Source organism: Phascolarctos cinereus, unplaced genomic scaffold (genome assembly GCF_003287225.1).
Source record: "Phascolarctos cinereus isolate Bilbo 61053 unplaced genomic scaffold, phaCin_HiC Scaffold_2;HRSCAF=192, whole genome shotgun sequence".
Taxonomy (NCBI): Eukaryota; Metazoa; Chordata; class Mammalia; order Diprotodontia; family Phascolarctidae; genus Phascolarctos; species Phascolarctos cinereus.
In genome coordinates, this window is record NW_027555625.1 from 110,950,206 (window position 1) to 110,963,773 (window position 13,568).

A 13,568-nucleotide genomic window follows, 5' to 3' on the forward strand; every position below is an offset into this window, starting at 1 on the left:
GATTAACTCTGGGGAGTAGTAACTTGGCTCAAGGTTTCACAATAAACTGCCACTACAACAAAACTAGAACTGAGCCTCAATGCTCCATCCAATGTTCTCACCATTGCAGGAGCCAATTGTGGGGCATCTTCATCACTAACACACCTACCCTTTATCTCCAGTAGGGATACCTCTGAGATAGGTGTTGGCTTTTTAGGGCAATTATAATTCAAACTATAACCTCAGAACAGGTACTACTGAGAAAATTCTGTACATGCTGCCTGTACCCTTTCTCCAACTCCCTTAAAAGACGGATTCTGAACTTGGAGTCATACCTCTTTGTTTGAGGTTAAGCAGCCAGAAGGATTATGATCATAGATGATGATATGGATTGCAGATATCCTATCCTAACACATTTTCCCCAACATCTTTATTACTGTCAAGGGCACTACCTGTTACCCAGGTTTTAACCACCTTGGTATCATGCATCTTCAACTCCTCATTTTCTCTCATCCCACATATTCAATCAGTTGCCAAACCTCAGTTTTACCTCCACACCTCTGACACTGTTAACTTCTCTCTACTCATACAGTAAAGTAGTAGTGCAGGGCCTCATTGCCTTTCACTTGGACTACTGCCACAGCCTCCTAATTGGTTTCCCTGGATCAAGTTTCTCCCCACTCCAATCCATCTTTCATATGGCTGTCAAAGTGGTTTTCCTAAAGTGCAAGTCTTCCCTACTCAATAAATTCCAGCAGCTCTCTACTGACTCTGGGGCTAGATATTATTTCATTTTCTCATCCTTTAAAATGTAATAGCACCTAGTGTTTATATAGTGCTTTAAGGTTTGCAAAGCCATGTATAAATTTCATTTCATTTTATCTTCACAAGAACCCTATGAGATTCAGTTTATCACCCCATTTTGCTAAGTGGCTCAGTGGATTAAGTGCTAGACCTACAGCCAAGAAGACGTGACCTCAAATTCAGCTTCAGTTTCCTCATCTGTAAAACAGGGATCAACTGAGATAATAATTGTAAAGTCCTTAGGACAGTGCTTAGCACATAGTAAACTCTACATAAATGTGAGCTATTATTATATCTATTATTCTAAGCATGGACACAATGCCAAGGCTAAGATACAGAATATAAATTCTTTTGTGTGAGGAGCAGTTTGATAGGCTCTTAAAGTATAGGAAGAAGAGTAATTTATGAGGCTGGAAAGGAAGATTGGGGTCAGGGTTTAATCCTATTCTAGAGGCACTACAGAAAGCACTAGAATTTGATTAAAGGAGTGACATGGTTAGATCTGTGTTTTTAAAAAATCATCTTATAAAAGTAAAATGTCAAAAATGAAAGATAAATAATAATTTAAGAAAGAAAATCATTCTGGCAGAAGTGTGGAAGATGGATTGGAGTAGGGAGACAGACTTGTAGCAGAGGGCTAGCCTCATTAGGTCATTATAATAGTCCAGGCAAGAAGCAATGAAAGCCTGAAATAAGGTGCTGGCCATGTGAGGAATGACAAAGGCACTGATGCAAAAAATCATGGAGATGGGAAATGGTAAGATTTGCCGTCTTAATTTAATATGTGGGGTGGACAGTGAAGAGTAAAGGATAACCCTAAGGATGCAAACCTCAGTGACTGTAAGGTTGGTGATATTTTTCTCCCAAACAGGGAAACTCTAGAAGGGAAATGGCTTTTAATGAATGAAACTACACGAAAAGTATGACAATCCCTGTCTTTAGTGAGTTTATTTTCTAAGAGGCTAGACAATACATGTAATCAATCAAAAATGATTTATCAAGTGCTTAATATCTATCAAGTACTTTGCTAAGGACTGGGAATAAAAAGAAAGATAAAAACAGAAGGGGGAGACAATGAACAACTATACCTACAAGACCCATAATCTACATGGACATTCCAGAGGGAGAGCACTTGAAGTGGGGGGACCAGGAAAGGCCTCTTTTATTAAGTAGAATTTAAAGCCAGTAGATATAAAGAGGAAGAACATAGCAGGGTTTGAGGACACTGGCATGTTTTAGAAACCTGCAAGAAGAGAAGTGAATTATTAGAATACTCATTATAAATAAGCCTGGAAAGATAGAAAGTATCCAGATTTTGAAAAGCCAAATGAGATTTTAATCTTGGAGGTAACGGAGACCCACTGGAATTAAGTAGGGGGTAACCTGCACTTTAGAAAAACCACTTGGACAGTTAAGATGAGGATAGAATGGAATGGGGAGAGAACCGAGGCAGGGAGAACAACAGAAGGCTATTGCACTAGTCCAGGAATGATATAATGAGGACCTACACCAGGTTGGAAACTTTGTGGATATGAAGAGGAGAAATATTGCAAAGGTAAAAATGACAATGCTAGTGAGGATTTAAGGGTGGTTGAGGCAGGACAGTAAATCAAATCCTTAAGGAGAAAGTAATGGTCTAGGGAATTAAAAAATGATGAGGATTAAGGGAAGCAATAATCCCTTACATCCTTCGAAAGTATGCTTCTTAAAAACCCCACTTCTACAGGTAGCTTTTCCTGATCCCTGTAACTGCTAGTTACCTTCCCTCCCAAATTCTCCTTATTTGTTTTTATTCTATATTTACTTAAATGTTTGTTGTCTCTTCACAACTGATCATAAAGTCCTTTAGAATGGAAATGGTTTCAAATTTTCACCTTTGTATCTTTTACACTTTGCAAGTTGCACACAGTAGACCATTCAACAAATACCTGCTGACTGAAATCACAAAAAGCAGTCCACTCCTCCTCCTCCTTCCCCTCTATAAAATGACTAATTTCTCATTTACTAAAGCAAGCAGACAAACAACTGCAAACAGGATACAATTTGAGTTGTTTCTGCTTTCTGGTATCTCAAATAACTATAGTAAGTATATCCTGAATCCAAAGGCTTTGCTGTCACTGAGAGAACTTCAGGTTAAAAAAAATTCAAAGATTTAACAATCACTATAACATTAAATGTGTCAGGTAGCATAGTAGATAGCACTAGGCCTCAAAAAGACCAGAATTCAAATCCAGTCTTAGATACTAGCTGTTCATACCTCCAGGCAAGCCATTCAACCTACCTCAGTTTTTACAAATGTAAATAGCACCTAGCTCCTAGGGCTAGGATCAAATAATAAACTATTTGCACTTAGCACATCTCCAGGCATGTAATAGTAGGCACTTAAATCTTGTTCCCTTCCTCCTTGCTTTACCCATTAATTCCATTGGCCTCTCTATTTACTCTTGGACAATCAGTTTGCAACATTAATGAACAGCATCAGCTTAGATAAAACTCAAAAGGAACCCATCATTTCAAAGAACGTTTTCTGGAGATGTCACCCCCCCCCCCCATATTAATTTATTTTTAGTTTTCAACATTCACTTCTGCAAGATTTTGAGTTCCAAATTTTCTCATGTCATCCCTTCCCCAACCCCAAGACAGTGTGCATTCTGCCCTCCCTTCTAACTCCCCTACCCTTCTCTTATCCCCTTCCCCTTCTATTTTCCTGTAGGACAGGACAGATTTCTATGCCCCATTGCCTGTATATCTTATTTCCCAGTTGCATGTGAAAACAATTTTTAACATTTCTTTTTAAAACTTTGGGTTTGGGGCAGCTATGTGGCACAGTAGATACAGCACTGGCCCTGGATTCAGGAGGACCCAAATTCAAATCCGGCCTCAGACACACTAACACTTACAAGCTGTGTGACCCACTGCCTAGCCAAAAACAAACCAACAAAAAAACCTTCTGGGTTCCAAATCCCCCCCCCCCACCTCCCTCATTGAGAAGGCAAGCAACTCCATACAGGTTATATACCTGTGTGGTCATTCAAAACGCTTAAATAGTAGTCATGTTGTTGTTATGTAGTAGTCATCCTATCCCGCCCCCCCATTTATTCTATTCTCTTTTGACCCTGTCCCTCCTCAGAATACAATTCACTCATCCCCTCTCACCTTTTCCCACTTCCCCTTCCACTGAAAAGCCTCTTCTTGTCTGTTTTATGTGAGATTTACCCCAATCTACCTCTCCTGTTCTTCTCCTAGTATAATCCTCTCACCCCTTAATTTTATCCTCCAGATACCACCCATTCATCTTCAACTCATCCTGTGCCCTCTATCTATCTACCTATCTATACATATAAATTTTTCCCCCCCTCCAACTACCTTAATACTGACAAAGGTCTCATGAGTTACAAATATCTTTCCATGCAGGAATATAAACAGTTCAACCTTAATAAATCCCTTATTATTTTCTTGTTTATCTCTTCATGCTTCTCTTGAGTCTTATATTTGAAAGTCAAATTTTCTATTCAGCTCTGGTCTTTTCATCAAGAATGCTTGAAAGTCCTGTGTTTCAATGAATGTCCATTTCCCCGCCCAAAGGATTATACTCAGTTTTGCTGTGTAGGTGATTCTTGGCTGTAACCCTATCTCCTTTGCCCTCTGAAATAGAGACCTGAATTATTTCTTTCTGGCTGCTTGCAATATTTTCTCCTTGACCTGGGAACTCTGGAATTTGGCTACAATATTCCTAGAAGTTTTCCTTTAGGGATCTCTTTTAGGAGGTGATTGGTAGATTTCTATTTTACCCTCTGGTTTCAGAATATCAGGGTAATTTTGCTTGATAATTTCTTGAAAGATGATGTCTAGGCTCTTTTTTTGATCATGCTTTCAGATAGTCCAATAATTTGTAAATTATCTCTCCTGTATCTACTTTCCAGGCCAGTTGTTTTTCCAATGAGACACTTCACAGTCTTCCATTTTTTCACTCTTTTGGTTTTGTTTTTACAATGGCCCAATTTCTCATAAAGTCATTAGCTTCCAATTACTCCATTCTAATTTTTAAGGATGTATTTTATTCAGTGAGCTTTTGGACTTTCTTTTCCATCTGGCCAATTCTGCTTTTTAAGGCATTCTTCTCCTCCTAGGCTTTTTGGACCTCTTTTGCCATTTTGGTTAGGCTACTTTTTTAAGGCATTATTTTCTCCAGTATTTTTTGAGGTCTCCTTTTAGCAAGCTGTGGACATGTTTTTCTTTTCTTCTTTTTTGGTGAGGCAATAGGGATTAAGTGACTTGCTGAGGGTCGCACAGCTTAAGTGTCAAGTATCTGAGGCCAGATTTGCTCAGGTCCTCCTGACTCCAAGGCCGGAGCTCTCACCTAGCTGTGGCTGTTGATTTGTTTTTCATGATTTTCTTGCATCATTTCTCTTCCCAGTTTTTCCTCTACTTCTCTTAATTGCTTCTCAAAATCCTTTTTGAGCTCTTCCATGGCCTGGGATTGATTCATATATTTCTTGGAGGCTTTGGATATGAGAGCTTCGACTTTGTTGTCTTCTTCCGGTTGTATGTTTTGCTCTTTTTTGTCAAAGAAAGATTCTATGGTCTGACTTTTTTTGCAGTTTGCTCATGTTCCCAGCCAATTACTTGAGTTTTAAACTCTTTGTTAAGGTAGGGGTCTGCTTCTAGTGTGGAGAATGTACTGGCCCAAGCTTGGGGGGTTTTGTGCAGCTGTTTTTCTGAAATACTTCTAGGGACCTGTAAATTTTCAGTCCTTCCAAGGTGGTACAATCAAGTGCAAGGTGTTTACCCTTTTCCTTGCCTGTGCTCTGGTCTATGAGTGACCACAAGCACTCTTTTCTGCCTTGGAAATCTGAGGATTCTCTCTTCACTGCCACCACAACCTCCATCACAACAGCGCTCCTCCTTGCCCCAGGATCTCCACCTAGTACTTCGACCCAAATCCAAACACAGGCAAAGCAAGAGACTCTTGCCTCAGCATCAGCAAAGAGATCCCTGCAATCCCTCTGTGATCAACCACTTGATGCCCCCTCTGTCTGTGGGCTGAAAACAGCTGTCATGATGGGGCTGGGACCAAGCTTGGGTCACAGACCTTTCCTACCAACCTTCTAAGTTGTCTTTGGCCTTTGTGGGTTGAGAAGTCTGGTAACCGCTACAGCTGCCTGTGATTCAGTTCTCTGAGGCCTGCTTCAGCTTTGCTGAGTCCTGGTCTTTGCCTGCGTGGCCCATGCTGAACTGCATTCCTCTCCCAGCCCAGCATGATAGACCTTTCTAATCAACCATCCAGGTTGTCTCAGGCTGGAAATTTGTTTCGCTGTCTTTTGAGTTCTGCTGCTCTAGAATTTGTTTAGAGCCATTTTTTACAAGTATTTGGAGAGGTTTGAGGGAGAGCTCAAACAAGTCACTGCTTTTACTCTGCCATCTTGGGTCCGCCTGTTATTTATTTTTTACAGGACTGATGATTTAGTCAGCTCTGGGTTAGGATGTGCTGTGTCTAGATTCGAATAAGTTAGGATGTGTCAAAGGCAGCATTTGTACTGGCTGTCTTCCTCACCCTGAGGTCAGCTTTCTAATCACTCTATCACATGGATTCTCAAATGTTTTAACAAATACCCTCTAAGTTATCAAGACCTTGGAATCATGAAAATTATGTTCATAGTTTGCATACAGAGATAGCAGTGTGACAAAGTGGGAAAAGATCTAGATTTAGAATCAGAAGAAAACTTTCATTTGAACCCAGGCTCTGCCAACTTATACAGGGTCCATGATTTAGCAAGTCACTAAAGGCTCTCCGAGGTCCTTTTCTGCTTTAAAAGAATGTTATACAACTTGGTAAACACTGTCTGACTTTAAGGAGTCTCTGAAAGTTCTTAAAGTCTTAAAATCCCTTATAGTACCTATGTAACAGTTTTATGATATATTACACTAGAACATAGCCCCTTTGTTAAAAGTAGGACTACACTAAAACAACCTTAGAGACTTTTTTAGACAAAGCCTATTGTGTTTAGAGAAATGTTCTGACCCTTGCTGTCCCTGTACCCTAAATTAGTCATGACACATTTTTTTTTTTGGTAAGGTGACCGGCATTGCCCAGGGTGTTCACACAGCTAGTAAGTGTTAAGTGTCTGAGGTTGAATTTGAACTCAGGTCCTCCTGACTCCAAGGCCAGAGCTCTATTCACTGCGCCACCTAGCTGCTCCCATGAAACATTTCATGCACTCCTTTCTATGATGCAAACTATTTTGGAGAGACAGTGTTTGTAAAGAGGGAACGCAAAAAGGTCAGCTTTTCAAAGGCGTTGCACAAGTAAGAATTTCTTTAAAAATTATTTTTAAAATTTTATATTTTCAGTTCTAAATTCTCTATTGTCCATCATACAGTAATCATTTTATAATTTTTTTTAAAAAAAATTTAATCAAAACTATCTTGCTTTTCAAGATCACCTCCCAACTTCCTCAATGATTCTACATTTGTTTGGGTAGTCTTTATAATACCATTCTGTCTCTATCCCTGTAACTCCCTAAATCCCATTACCTCCTCCCTTCACCTCTAACTTCAGCCATGTACTGGGTGGGCATGGCCACATTTCACATCATTTCAACAACTGTGACATTTTCAGGATCCCCAACCTTCATCTCCTCCTCCCTTCACTCTTTGCCTTCATCACAACCACTAATCACCTCTGTAATCTCCTAATTCAACTCCCCTTTCTTTCTGCCTGCACGTCTTTAGATCCAGATTTGATTACACAGATCTGCCACTTTAATACTAAGCTCTCAACAACTGGTTCCTAGTTGATGAACACCAACGGATAAACAATCTGATCTCAAACTCTAAAAATTTTATAAGAAGCCTGAACTAGATGCATACTTATGCCCCATAATCATTCTACTTGATCATTAAAGAGCTCATTTCCCACTGCAACTATCCTAAATTTTAACCTTACCCCTGGCTACATTACATCGATACGGCTGTAACTTAACACAGCAGACAAATCAGTCGTCTTCCTTACTGATGACTAAGTCTCCTCATACTCCTTCCTTCTCAACACTGTCACCACTACTGACAATTCTCTTTACCTCTATTCAGATAAAAGGGTATTCTATTCTGCTTGCTAATGTTTAATCCTCTCTCTCTGGACCCTTGATTGTATGAATCTCCTTGCTTCCTTCCAGGTCTCTGTAGTCAGAATTTTCCCCCCCCTCATCTTTTCTATCTTTCTTCCTTTCTCAATGAGGCCCTGTTCTTATCTAGTAACATACCCAGGTCTCCACAATGTAAAAACAAAACAAAACAAAAACAACACAACTCCTTTAGCTCCACACATCCCCCCAAATTATGCCCTTAATTATCTTCCTTCTACATTTCTTGGAAATCATTATTCACTTTCATAGCTTCTACTATTACCTCTGGCCCTGACTTTTTTTACCTCCAGCAACTCAACATATCCAAAACAAAACTTTGTCTTTGCTCCCAAACCTGACTGACTTCAATATTGTTGTCAGGGTCACTAAACATTTCATACTCAATACTTTAGGGTTATATTTGACTCTTTACCTCTTACAACCAATTAGCAAGTCTGGTCTAGTCTTCTCTGTTCTCTACACTGTGGTATCTAACTCAAACAGAAATGAGGACCACTAAATCCTACTACATAAGGATCCCTGCAGGCTGAGTATTGACTTAGAAAACTACATATTAATATATCTGTTTTTAAATTGTTGTGCTATATATTTCCAAATTACAATAAATTTGGTTTGAGCCACACTAGGGAATGTTATAGATAGATCACATGACACCTCTGCTCTACATCTAATAGAGATCCTCATGACCCACTATCAGGACTATTATCTAACAGGTCTCCTCTTTTAACTACGTGCCCAAGACTTATGCAAAAATCTTATTCCCCCAACATCCCCACCCTTGTTTATTGCCCAAACATTAGTGGTAGTATTTGAACTCAGATCTCCCAGATTCTAATTCCAGCATTATAACAACAATCTGTCATGCTATAAAAGACACATTCCCCTTTCAGTTACTTTTTTCCTCCTCCAAATTAACTTCTGAACTCATATAGCACTTTTGTCTGTGATGAACATTTTGTTTTGAATTAAAGCTATGTCATGTCCCCTTCACAACACTATGTGCCATCAGGGCAAAGACTACATCTCATCTAAACTTTTAATCCCCTTGTGCCCAGCAGAATGTTCCATATGACTATTTATTGAGGGACCTGTAAATTTTCAGTTCTTCCAAGGTGATATGATAAGGGACAAGGTGTTTACTTCTTTCCTGGCCTGTGCTCTGGTCTATGAATGACCACAAGCACTCTTTTCTGTCTTGGCACTGTGAGGAGGATTTCCTCTCTCTCCACTGCCACTGCAAGCTCCACCACGCCAGCGCTCCTCCTCACCCCAGGACTACCCCTAAGAACTGTGACCCAGATCCAAGTACAGGCAAACCAAGAGACTCCTGTCTCAGCACCAGCAAAGAGATACTAGCAGCCCCACTCTGATCAGCTACCTGATTCCCCCTAAATCTGTGGGCTGGAAGCTCAGGAGGCAGCCGCCACCCAGGGGCTATGCTCAGCAACTGGGGCTGAGACCTAGCTTCTCTCTCACTGCAGAAACAGACTTTTCCCGATGACCTTCTAAGTTGTCTTTCACATTCATGGGTTGAAAAAATCTGCAAACCACCACAGCTGCCTGTGATTCAGTCCGCTGAGGCCTGTGCTCCTCTCCCAGCCCAGTGCAATATACCTTTCAGATCAACCAAGGTTGTCTTGGGCTAGAAATTTGTTTCACTCTGTCTTTTTTGTGGTTTCTGCTGCTTTAGAATTTGTTTAGAGCCATTTTTTATAAGTATCTGGAGGGGTTTGGAGGAAAGCTCATGCAAGTCACTGCTTTCACTCAGCCATCTTGGCTCCACCCCCAATAATCCATATGACTGTTTATCTGGAAAGCAGGATGAAGTAAAATTGTGGAAGGAACCAGGCCTAAAGTAAAAAGCCTAGTTGTGATAGTTTTTATCCTGTAAATTTTTTGAAAATAACATTTTGCCCATACTTGCATTCTGCTACTTGAGTCTTCTATCGTACCAACTAAGCTAGACTAGAATGTTCCCTTAACCTATCAGTTGCAGACCCTCTTCCAAGCCTCCTGCCTGTGATTCCCACATTTCTACTTGTTGTGCAGCCGCTGCAGTTATGTTGGACTCTCATAACCCCATTTGGGATTTTCTTGGCAAAGATACTGGAGTAGTTCACCATTTCCTTCTCCAGCTCATTTTAACAGATGAGGAAACTGAGGCAAACAAGGTTAAGTAACTTGCTCAGGGTCACGTAACTAGGAAGTGTCTGAGGCCACATTTGAACTCAGGCCCTTCCTGATTCAAGGTCTAGAGCTCTATGCATGGCACCACCTAACTACCCTATTCCTAGTTACCTGAAACCTAAGCCAAACTTTTTCCCAACCCCAGTCCCAGCTGCTTTCCTCCTGCTATTAACACCTATAATATTTAAAGTCCAAATCATACATTTGCTACTTATATGCTCCCTTTTATCATCAGATACTCTTACACGTAACATACTATCCATCCCAGCATACTGCAAATTTTTTGGAGTAGTAAAACTTTTTATACCCATTTATACCTCCAGCTTCAAAAAGCACTATTCTGCACATAATAGGTGTGTTAATTGGTTGGCAGAAACAACTGTACATACGTATGTACAAGAATTTTAATGACAGAAGTGCTATGCTTATATTTATGGTTTTGGAGTGTCTAAATGTATAGTTAATTACAAGATCCTACTGTAAGATAAAAACAAGCCTCTTGCTTATTTTTCTTTCCACGATTACTTTTAACATAACTAAGCAACATTTTTTATTTTAAACACCATAAAGAATATCATGTTAATTGCTTGGGATTCCCCAATATCTAAATATTATCTTCAAGCAATTTTTATAAAGTATCTTGACCCTGAAAATTTGTAGTTTCATCTAGGTAGGGATAGCTTACTCAGATCCCCAGGGACCCATTAAGCCTGCCAGTTTTGAGAGTCATGAGAGCCAGAAGATTCTGACAAGTTGTAACAAACAACTAATTTCACCTTTTCTATCTGTGTTTGTGACTTTAATACCCAATAACAAAGATGAAGTAACCCAATATCCTTTTTGTGTGTGGGGGTGGGGGTGGGGGGTGAGAGGGGCAATTGTGGTCTCAATTAAGGTAGGAACAACATGAGGTATAGCTCCTAAGATCATTAAACTAAGTTTTACTTTCCCAGCTCTACTGTCTTAACCAAAGCAATGGCTCTACTCTTTTAAGTATTCAAGCAACTTAAAAAAAGATAATTGAGCCCTATATATACACAAAGCAAATTGGAGTTAGGTACCCAGAAGGGATTTAGGATGTGAGGGCAAGGTATGGTGGGAAGCACATAGAATGATTTGCTTTAATACATACAAACAATACAACTACAAGGCACATATGAAGCAAATATTCCGTATTAAGGTTGGAAGGGATCTTAGAGAATGTCTAGTCTAATCCTTATTTTACAGAAGAGAAAACTGACTTATCAAAAGTCACACAGGTAGTAATGGAGGCCATGCAAAAATTAAGACATAACACATTCCCAAGGAGTCTACAACTTCATAAGTGAAATAAAGAGGTTTACATAGAGAGCATCAAAGTATGATGTGACACTAGGCAACCCCTCTGAACCTATTTCCTTATCTGTAAAATGAGGTATAACAATACCTATATAACCTACGTATACCTATAATAACCACCTCTACATCTCAGAGATGTTATGCTAGTCAAATAAGGTATGCATCAAGCTTTTTAAAAACCCTATATAGTACTCTATAAATGTCAGACATTTGCAATACACAAACAAATGGATCAGATGAAGAGTACTGGTGCTAGGAGCAAGTCATGAATAAAACTCCAAAAATACCAAGCCAAAAATCTATACTCCTGTCTATCCAAGACCAAAAACGCAAAGGAAAAAGTTACAAATGTTAAATAAATACTTCTGTTTGCTGGACAAAAAAATTTATCTCATTCTATTCTGATTGGCTGTTCCCTGGACCTCTTATCCCAGTTCAAGATTGTGGTAAATAATGCTCTATGACTGACTTGTTCAGTACCTAAATTTTGGCTTTGTTGTATCACCAATTACAGATGATTTACCATAAGCAGAAAATAGAAAAAACAGATTTACTGTTGGCAGCTTTCTTTGTTAATGATATGCTTACAAGATCAACTACAAACAAAATTTTATTCAGCACCAGACTTTTTTGTTTGGGTGATGGACCAGGCCAGCCATGCTTCATGCTTCATTCTTCTCTCAGCTGTGCTTCTAACTCTATGGATTTTGCTACATGTGCAAGTACCTTCCTTATGGCCATGAATGTTTCAGCTCCCTTTGAGGGGAGGACTTGACTTCCTTTTTGCCTGTATTTTTTATCCCCAATGTTTAGCAAAATGTGCCTGCCACACAGCTAATGCTTAATACATACCTGTTGCCTTATGTTGGCTAAAAATTACATTATATTGAAAAATACTAGAAATTAGCAAGCCTTTAAACTAGGATGTTATTAAAAACATCTACAGTAAGTGAGATTTTAAAAATATGCTTCATGACTAGTATTTTTCCTCCTCACAAAGACCACCTCAATCCCAAAGGAGAAATAAAGCTAATTTACTACATAATAAAAAATAGCAAAAACTACAATACCAGTAAACTACAAAAAGTTTCAATCAAGTGAATTTAGAATGAGGTCATTTTACAATGCAATGCCTATATGAACATAAAAAACTAGTATTAACGTGGGACTTTAAAAGGTTTTACAAAATGCTTTACGTGTATATCTAGGTTGGTCCTCAGGGTAACCTTATAAATGAGAAAACCTAGGCTGAGAGAAGGTAAGCATCTTGCTCAGGGTCACAGAACTATTAAATGCCTGAGGCATAATTCAAATTCAAAGTTTCAAATTCAAAATCCCACACTACCTATTGCAACACCTAGCTGATCCTAAGATATTAAAGCCTAAGACTGACACCCTTCCTTCGTTACAATCATTTAAAGCGCGTTCCTACCTTCACATTGGTTCCTTGGAAGAATTTTCCATCTTGTCTTTATCACGTTTTCCAAGATTTGTAGTCCATAATACTGAAAATCGGATAACAGAAGTACGTGAATATATTGTTCTAAGGCCGACAACAACTTTCAGGATTCACATTCAGACAGACATTCACACGTATATTATCTAAAGTTTCAAAAAGGTATTAAGCTACCAAATTTAATTATACATACATTAAACAAGAATCTATTCACCCAATTACTGAGTTGTTCATGCATTTTCCTTGTTTATTGTTTACTATACTATATAAAGTCCTGCTGTTTGATCATGCTCACACCAGGAGGAAGAACCAAATAAAAGGCCCTTTGGCAGCCAAATGGGCTATCTGCAGAAAAGAAAGTAGTAGCCAGATATGAATTCACAGCATAAACGACTGTTCATATGCCCAAGCACTTTAACACAACCACACCATCTATGAATTTATAGCTTGGATGGTATATCAAGCTTCCTACCATTCTTCTATGAGTTATAAGCTCTTGGCAAAGTATAAGACATATTCTCATAGGCACTTTCTATAGAAAGTGGTCACAAACTTCACTGGTGTGTTACTTAAGGAGCAGCAAGACAACCCACAGGTTTACTTAATTTTAATGCCCACCCCTAAGGTAGCTATTTCTACTTATTTAAAGATAAACTTTT

At 39.1% G+C, this 13,568-nt stretch overlaps 1 protein-coding gene across 2 annotated transcripts in view; it reads right to left on the reverse strand.

Moving 5' to 3' along the window:
- The window catches only part of XPO1 (exportin 1), a 60,286-nt gene that overhangs the window by 31,898 nt on the left and 14,820 nt on the right, over positions 1-13,568 (reverse strand). For both annotated transcript variants that reach the window (XM_020985488.2, XM_020985489.2), the window contains one exon: positions 12,886-12,958. In XM_020985488.2, the coding sequence (XP_020841147.1) occupies positions 12,886-12,958 (73 nt within the window). The remainder of the gene's footprint in view (positions 1-12,885; positions 12,959-13,568) is intronic.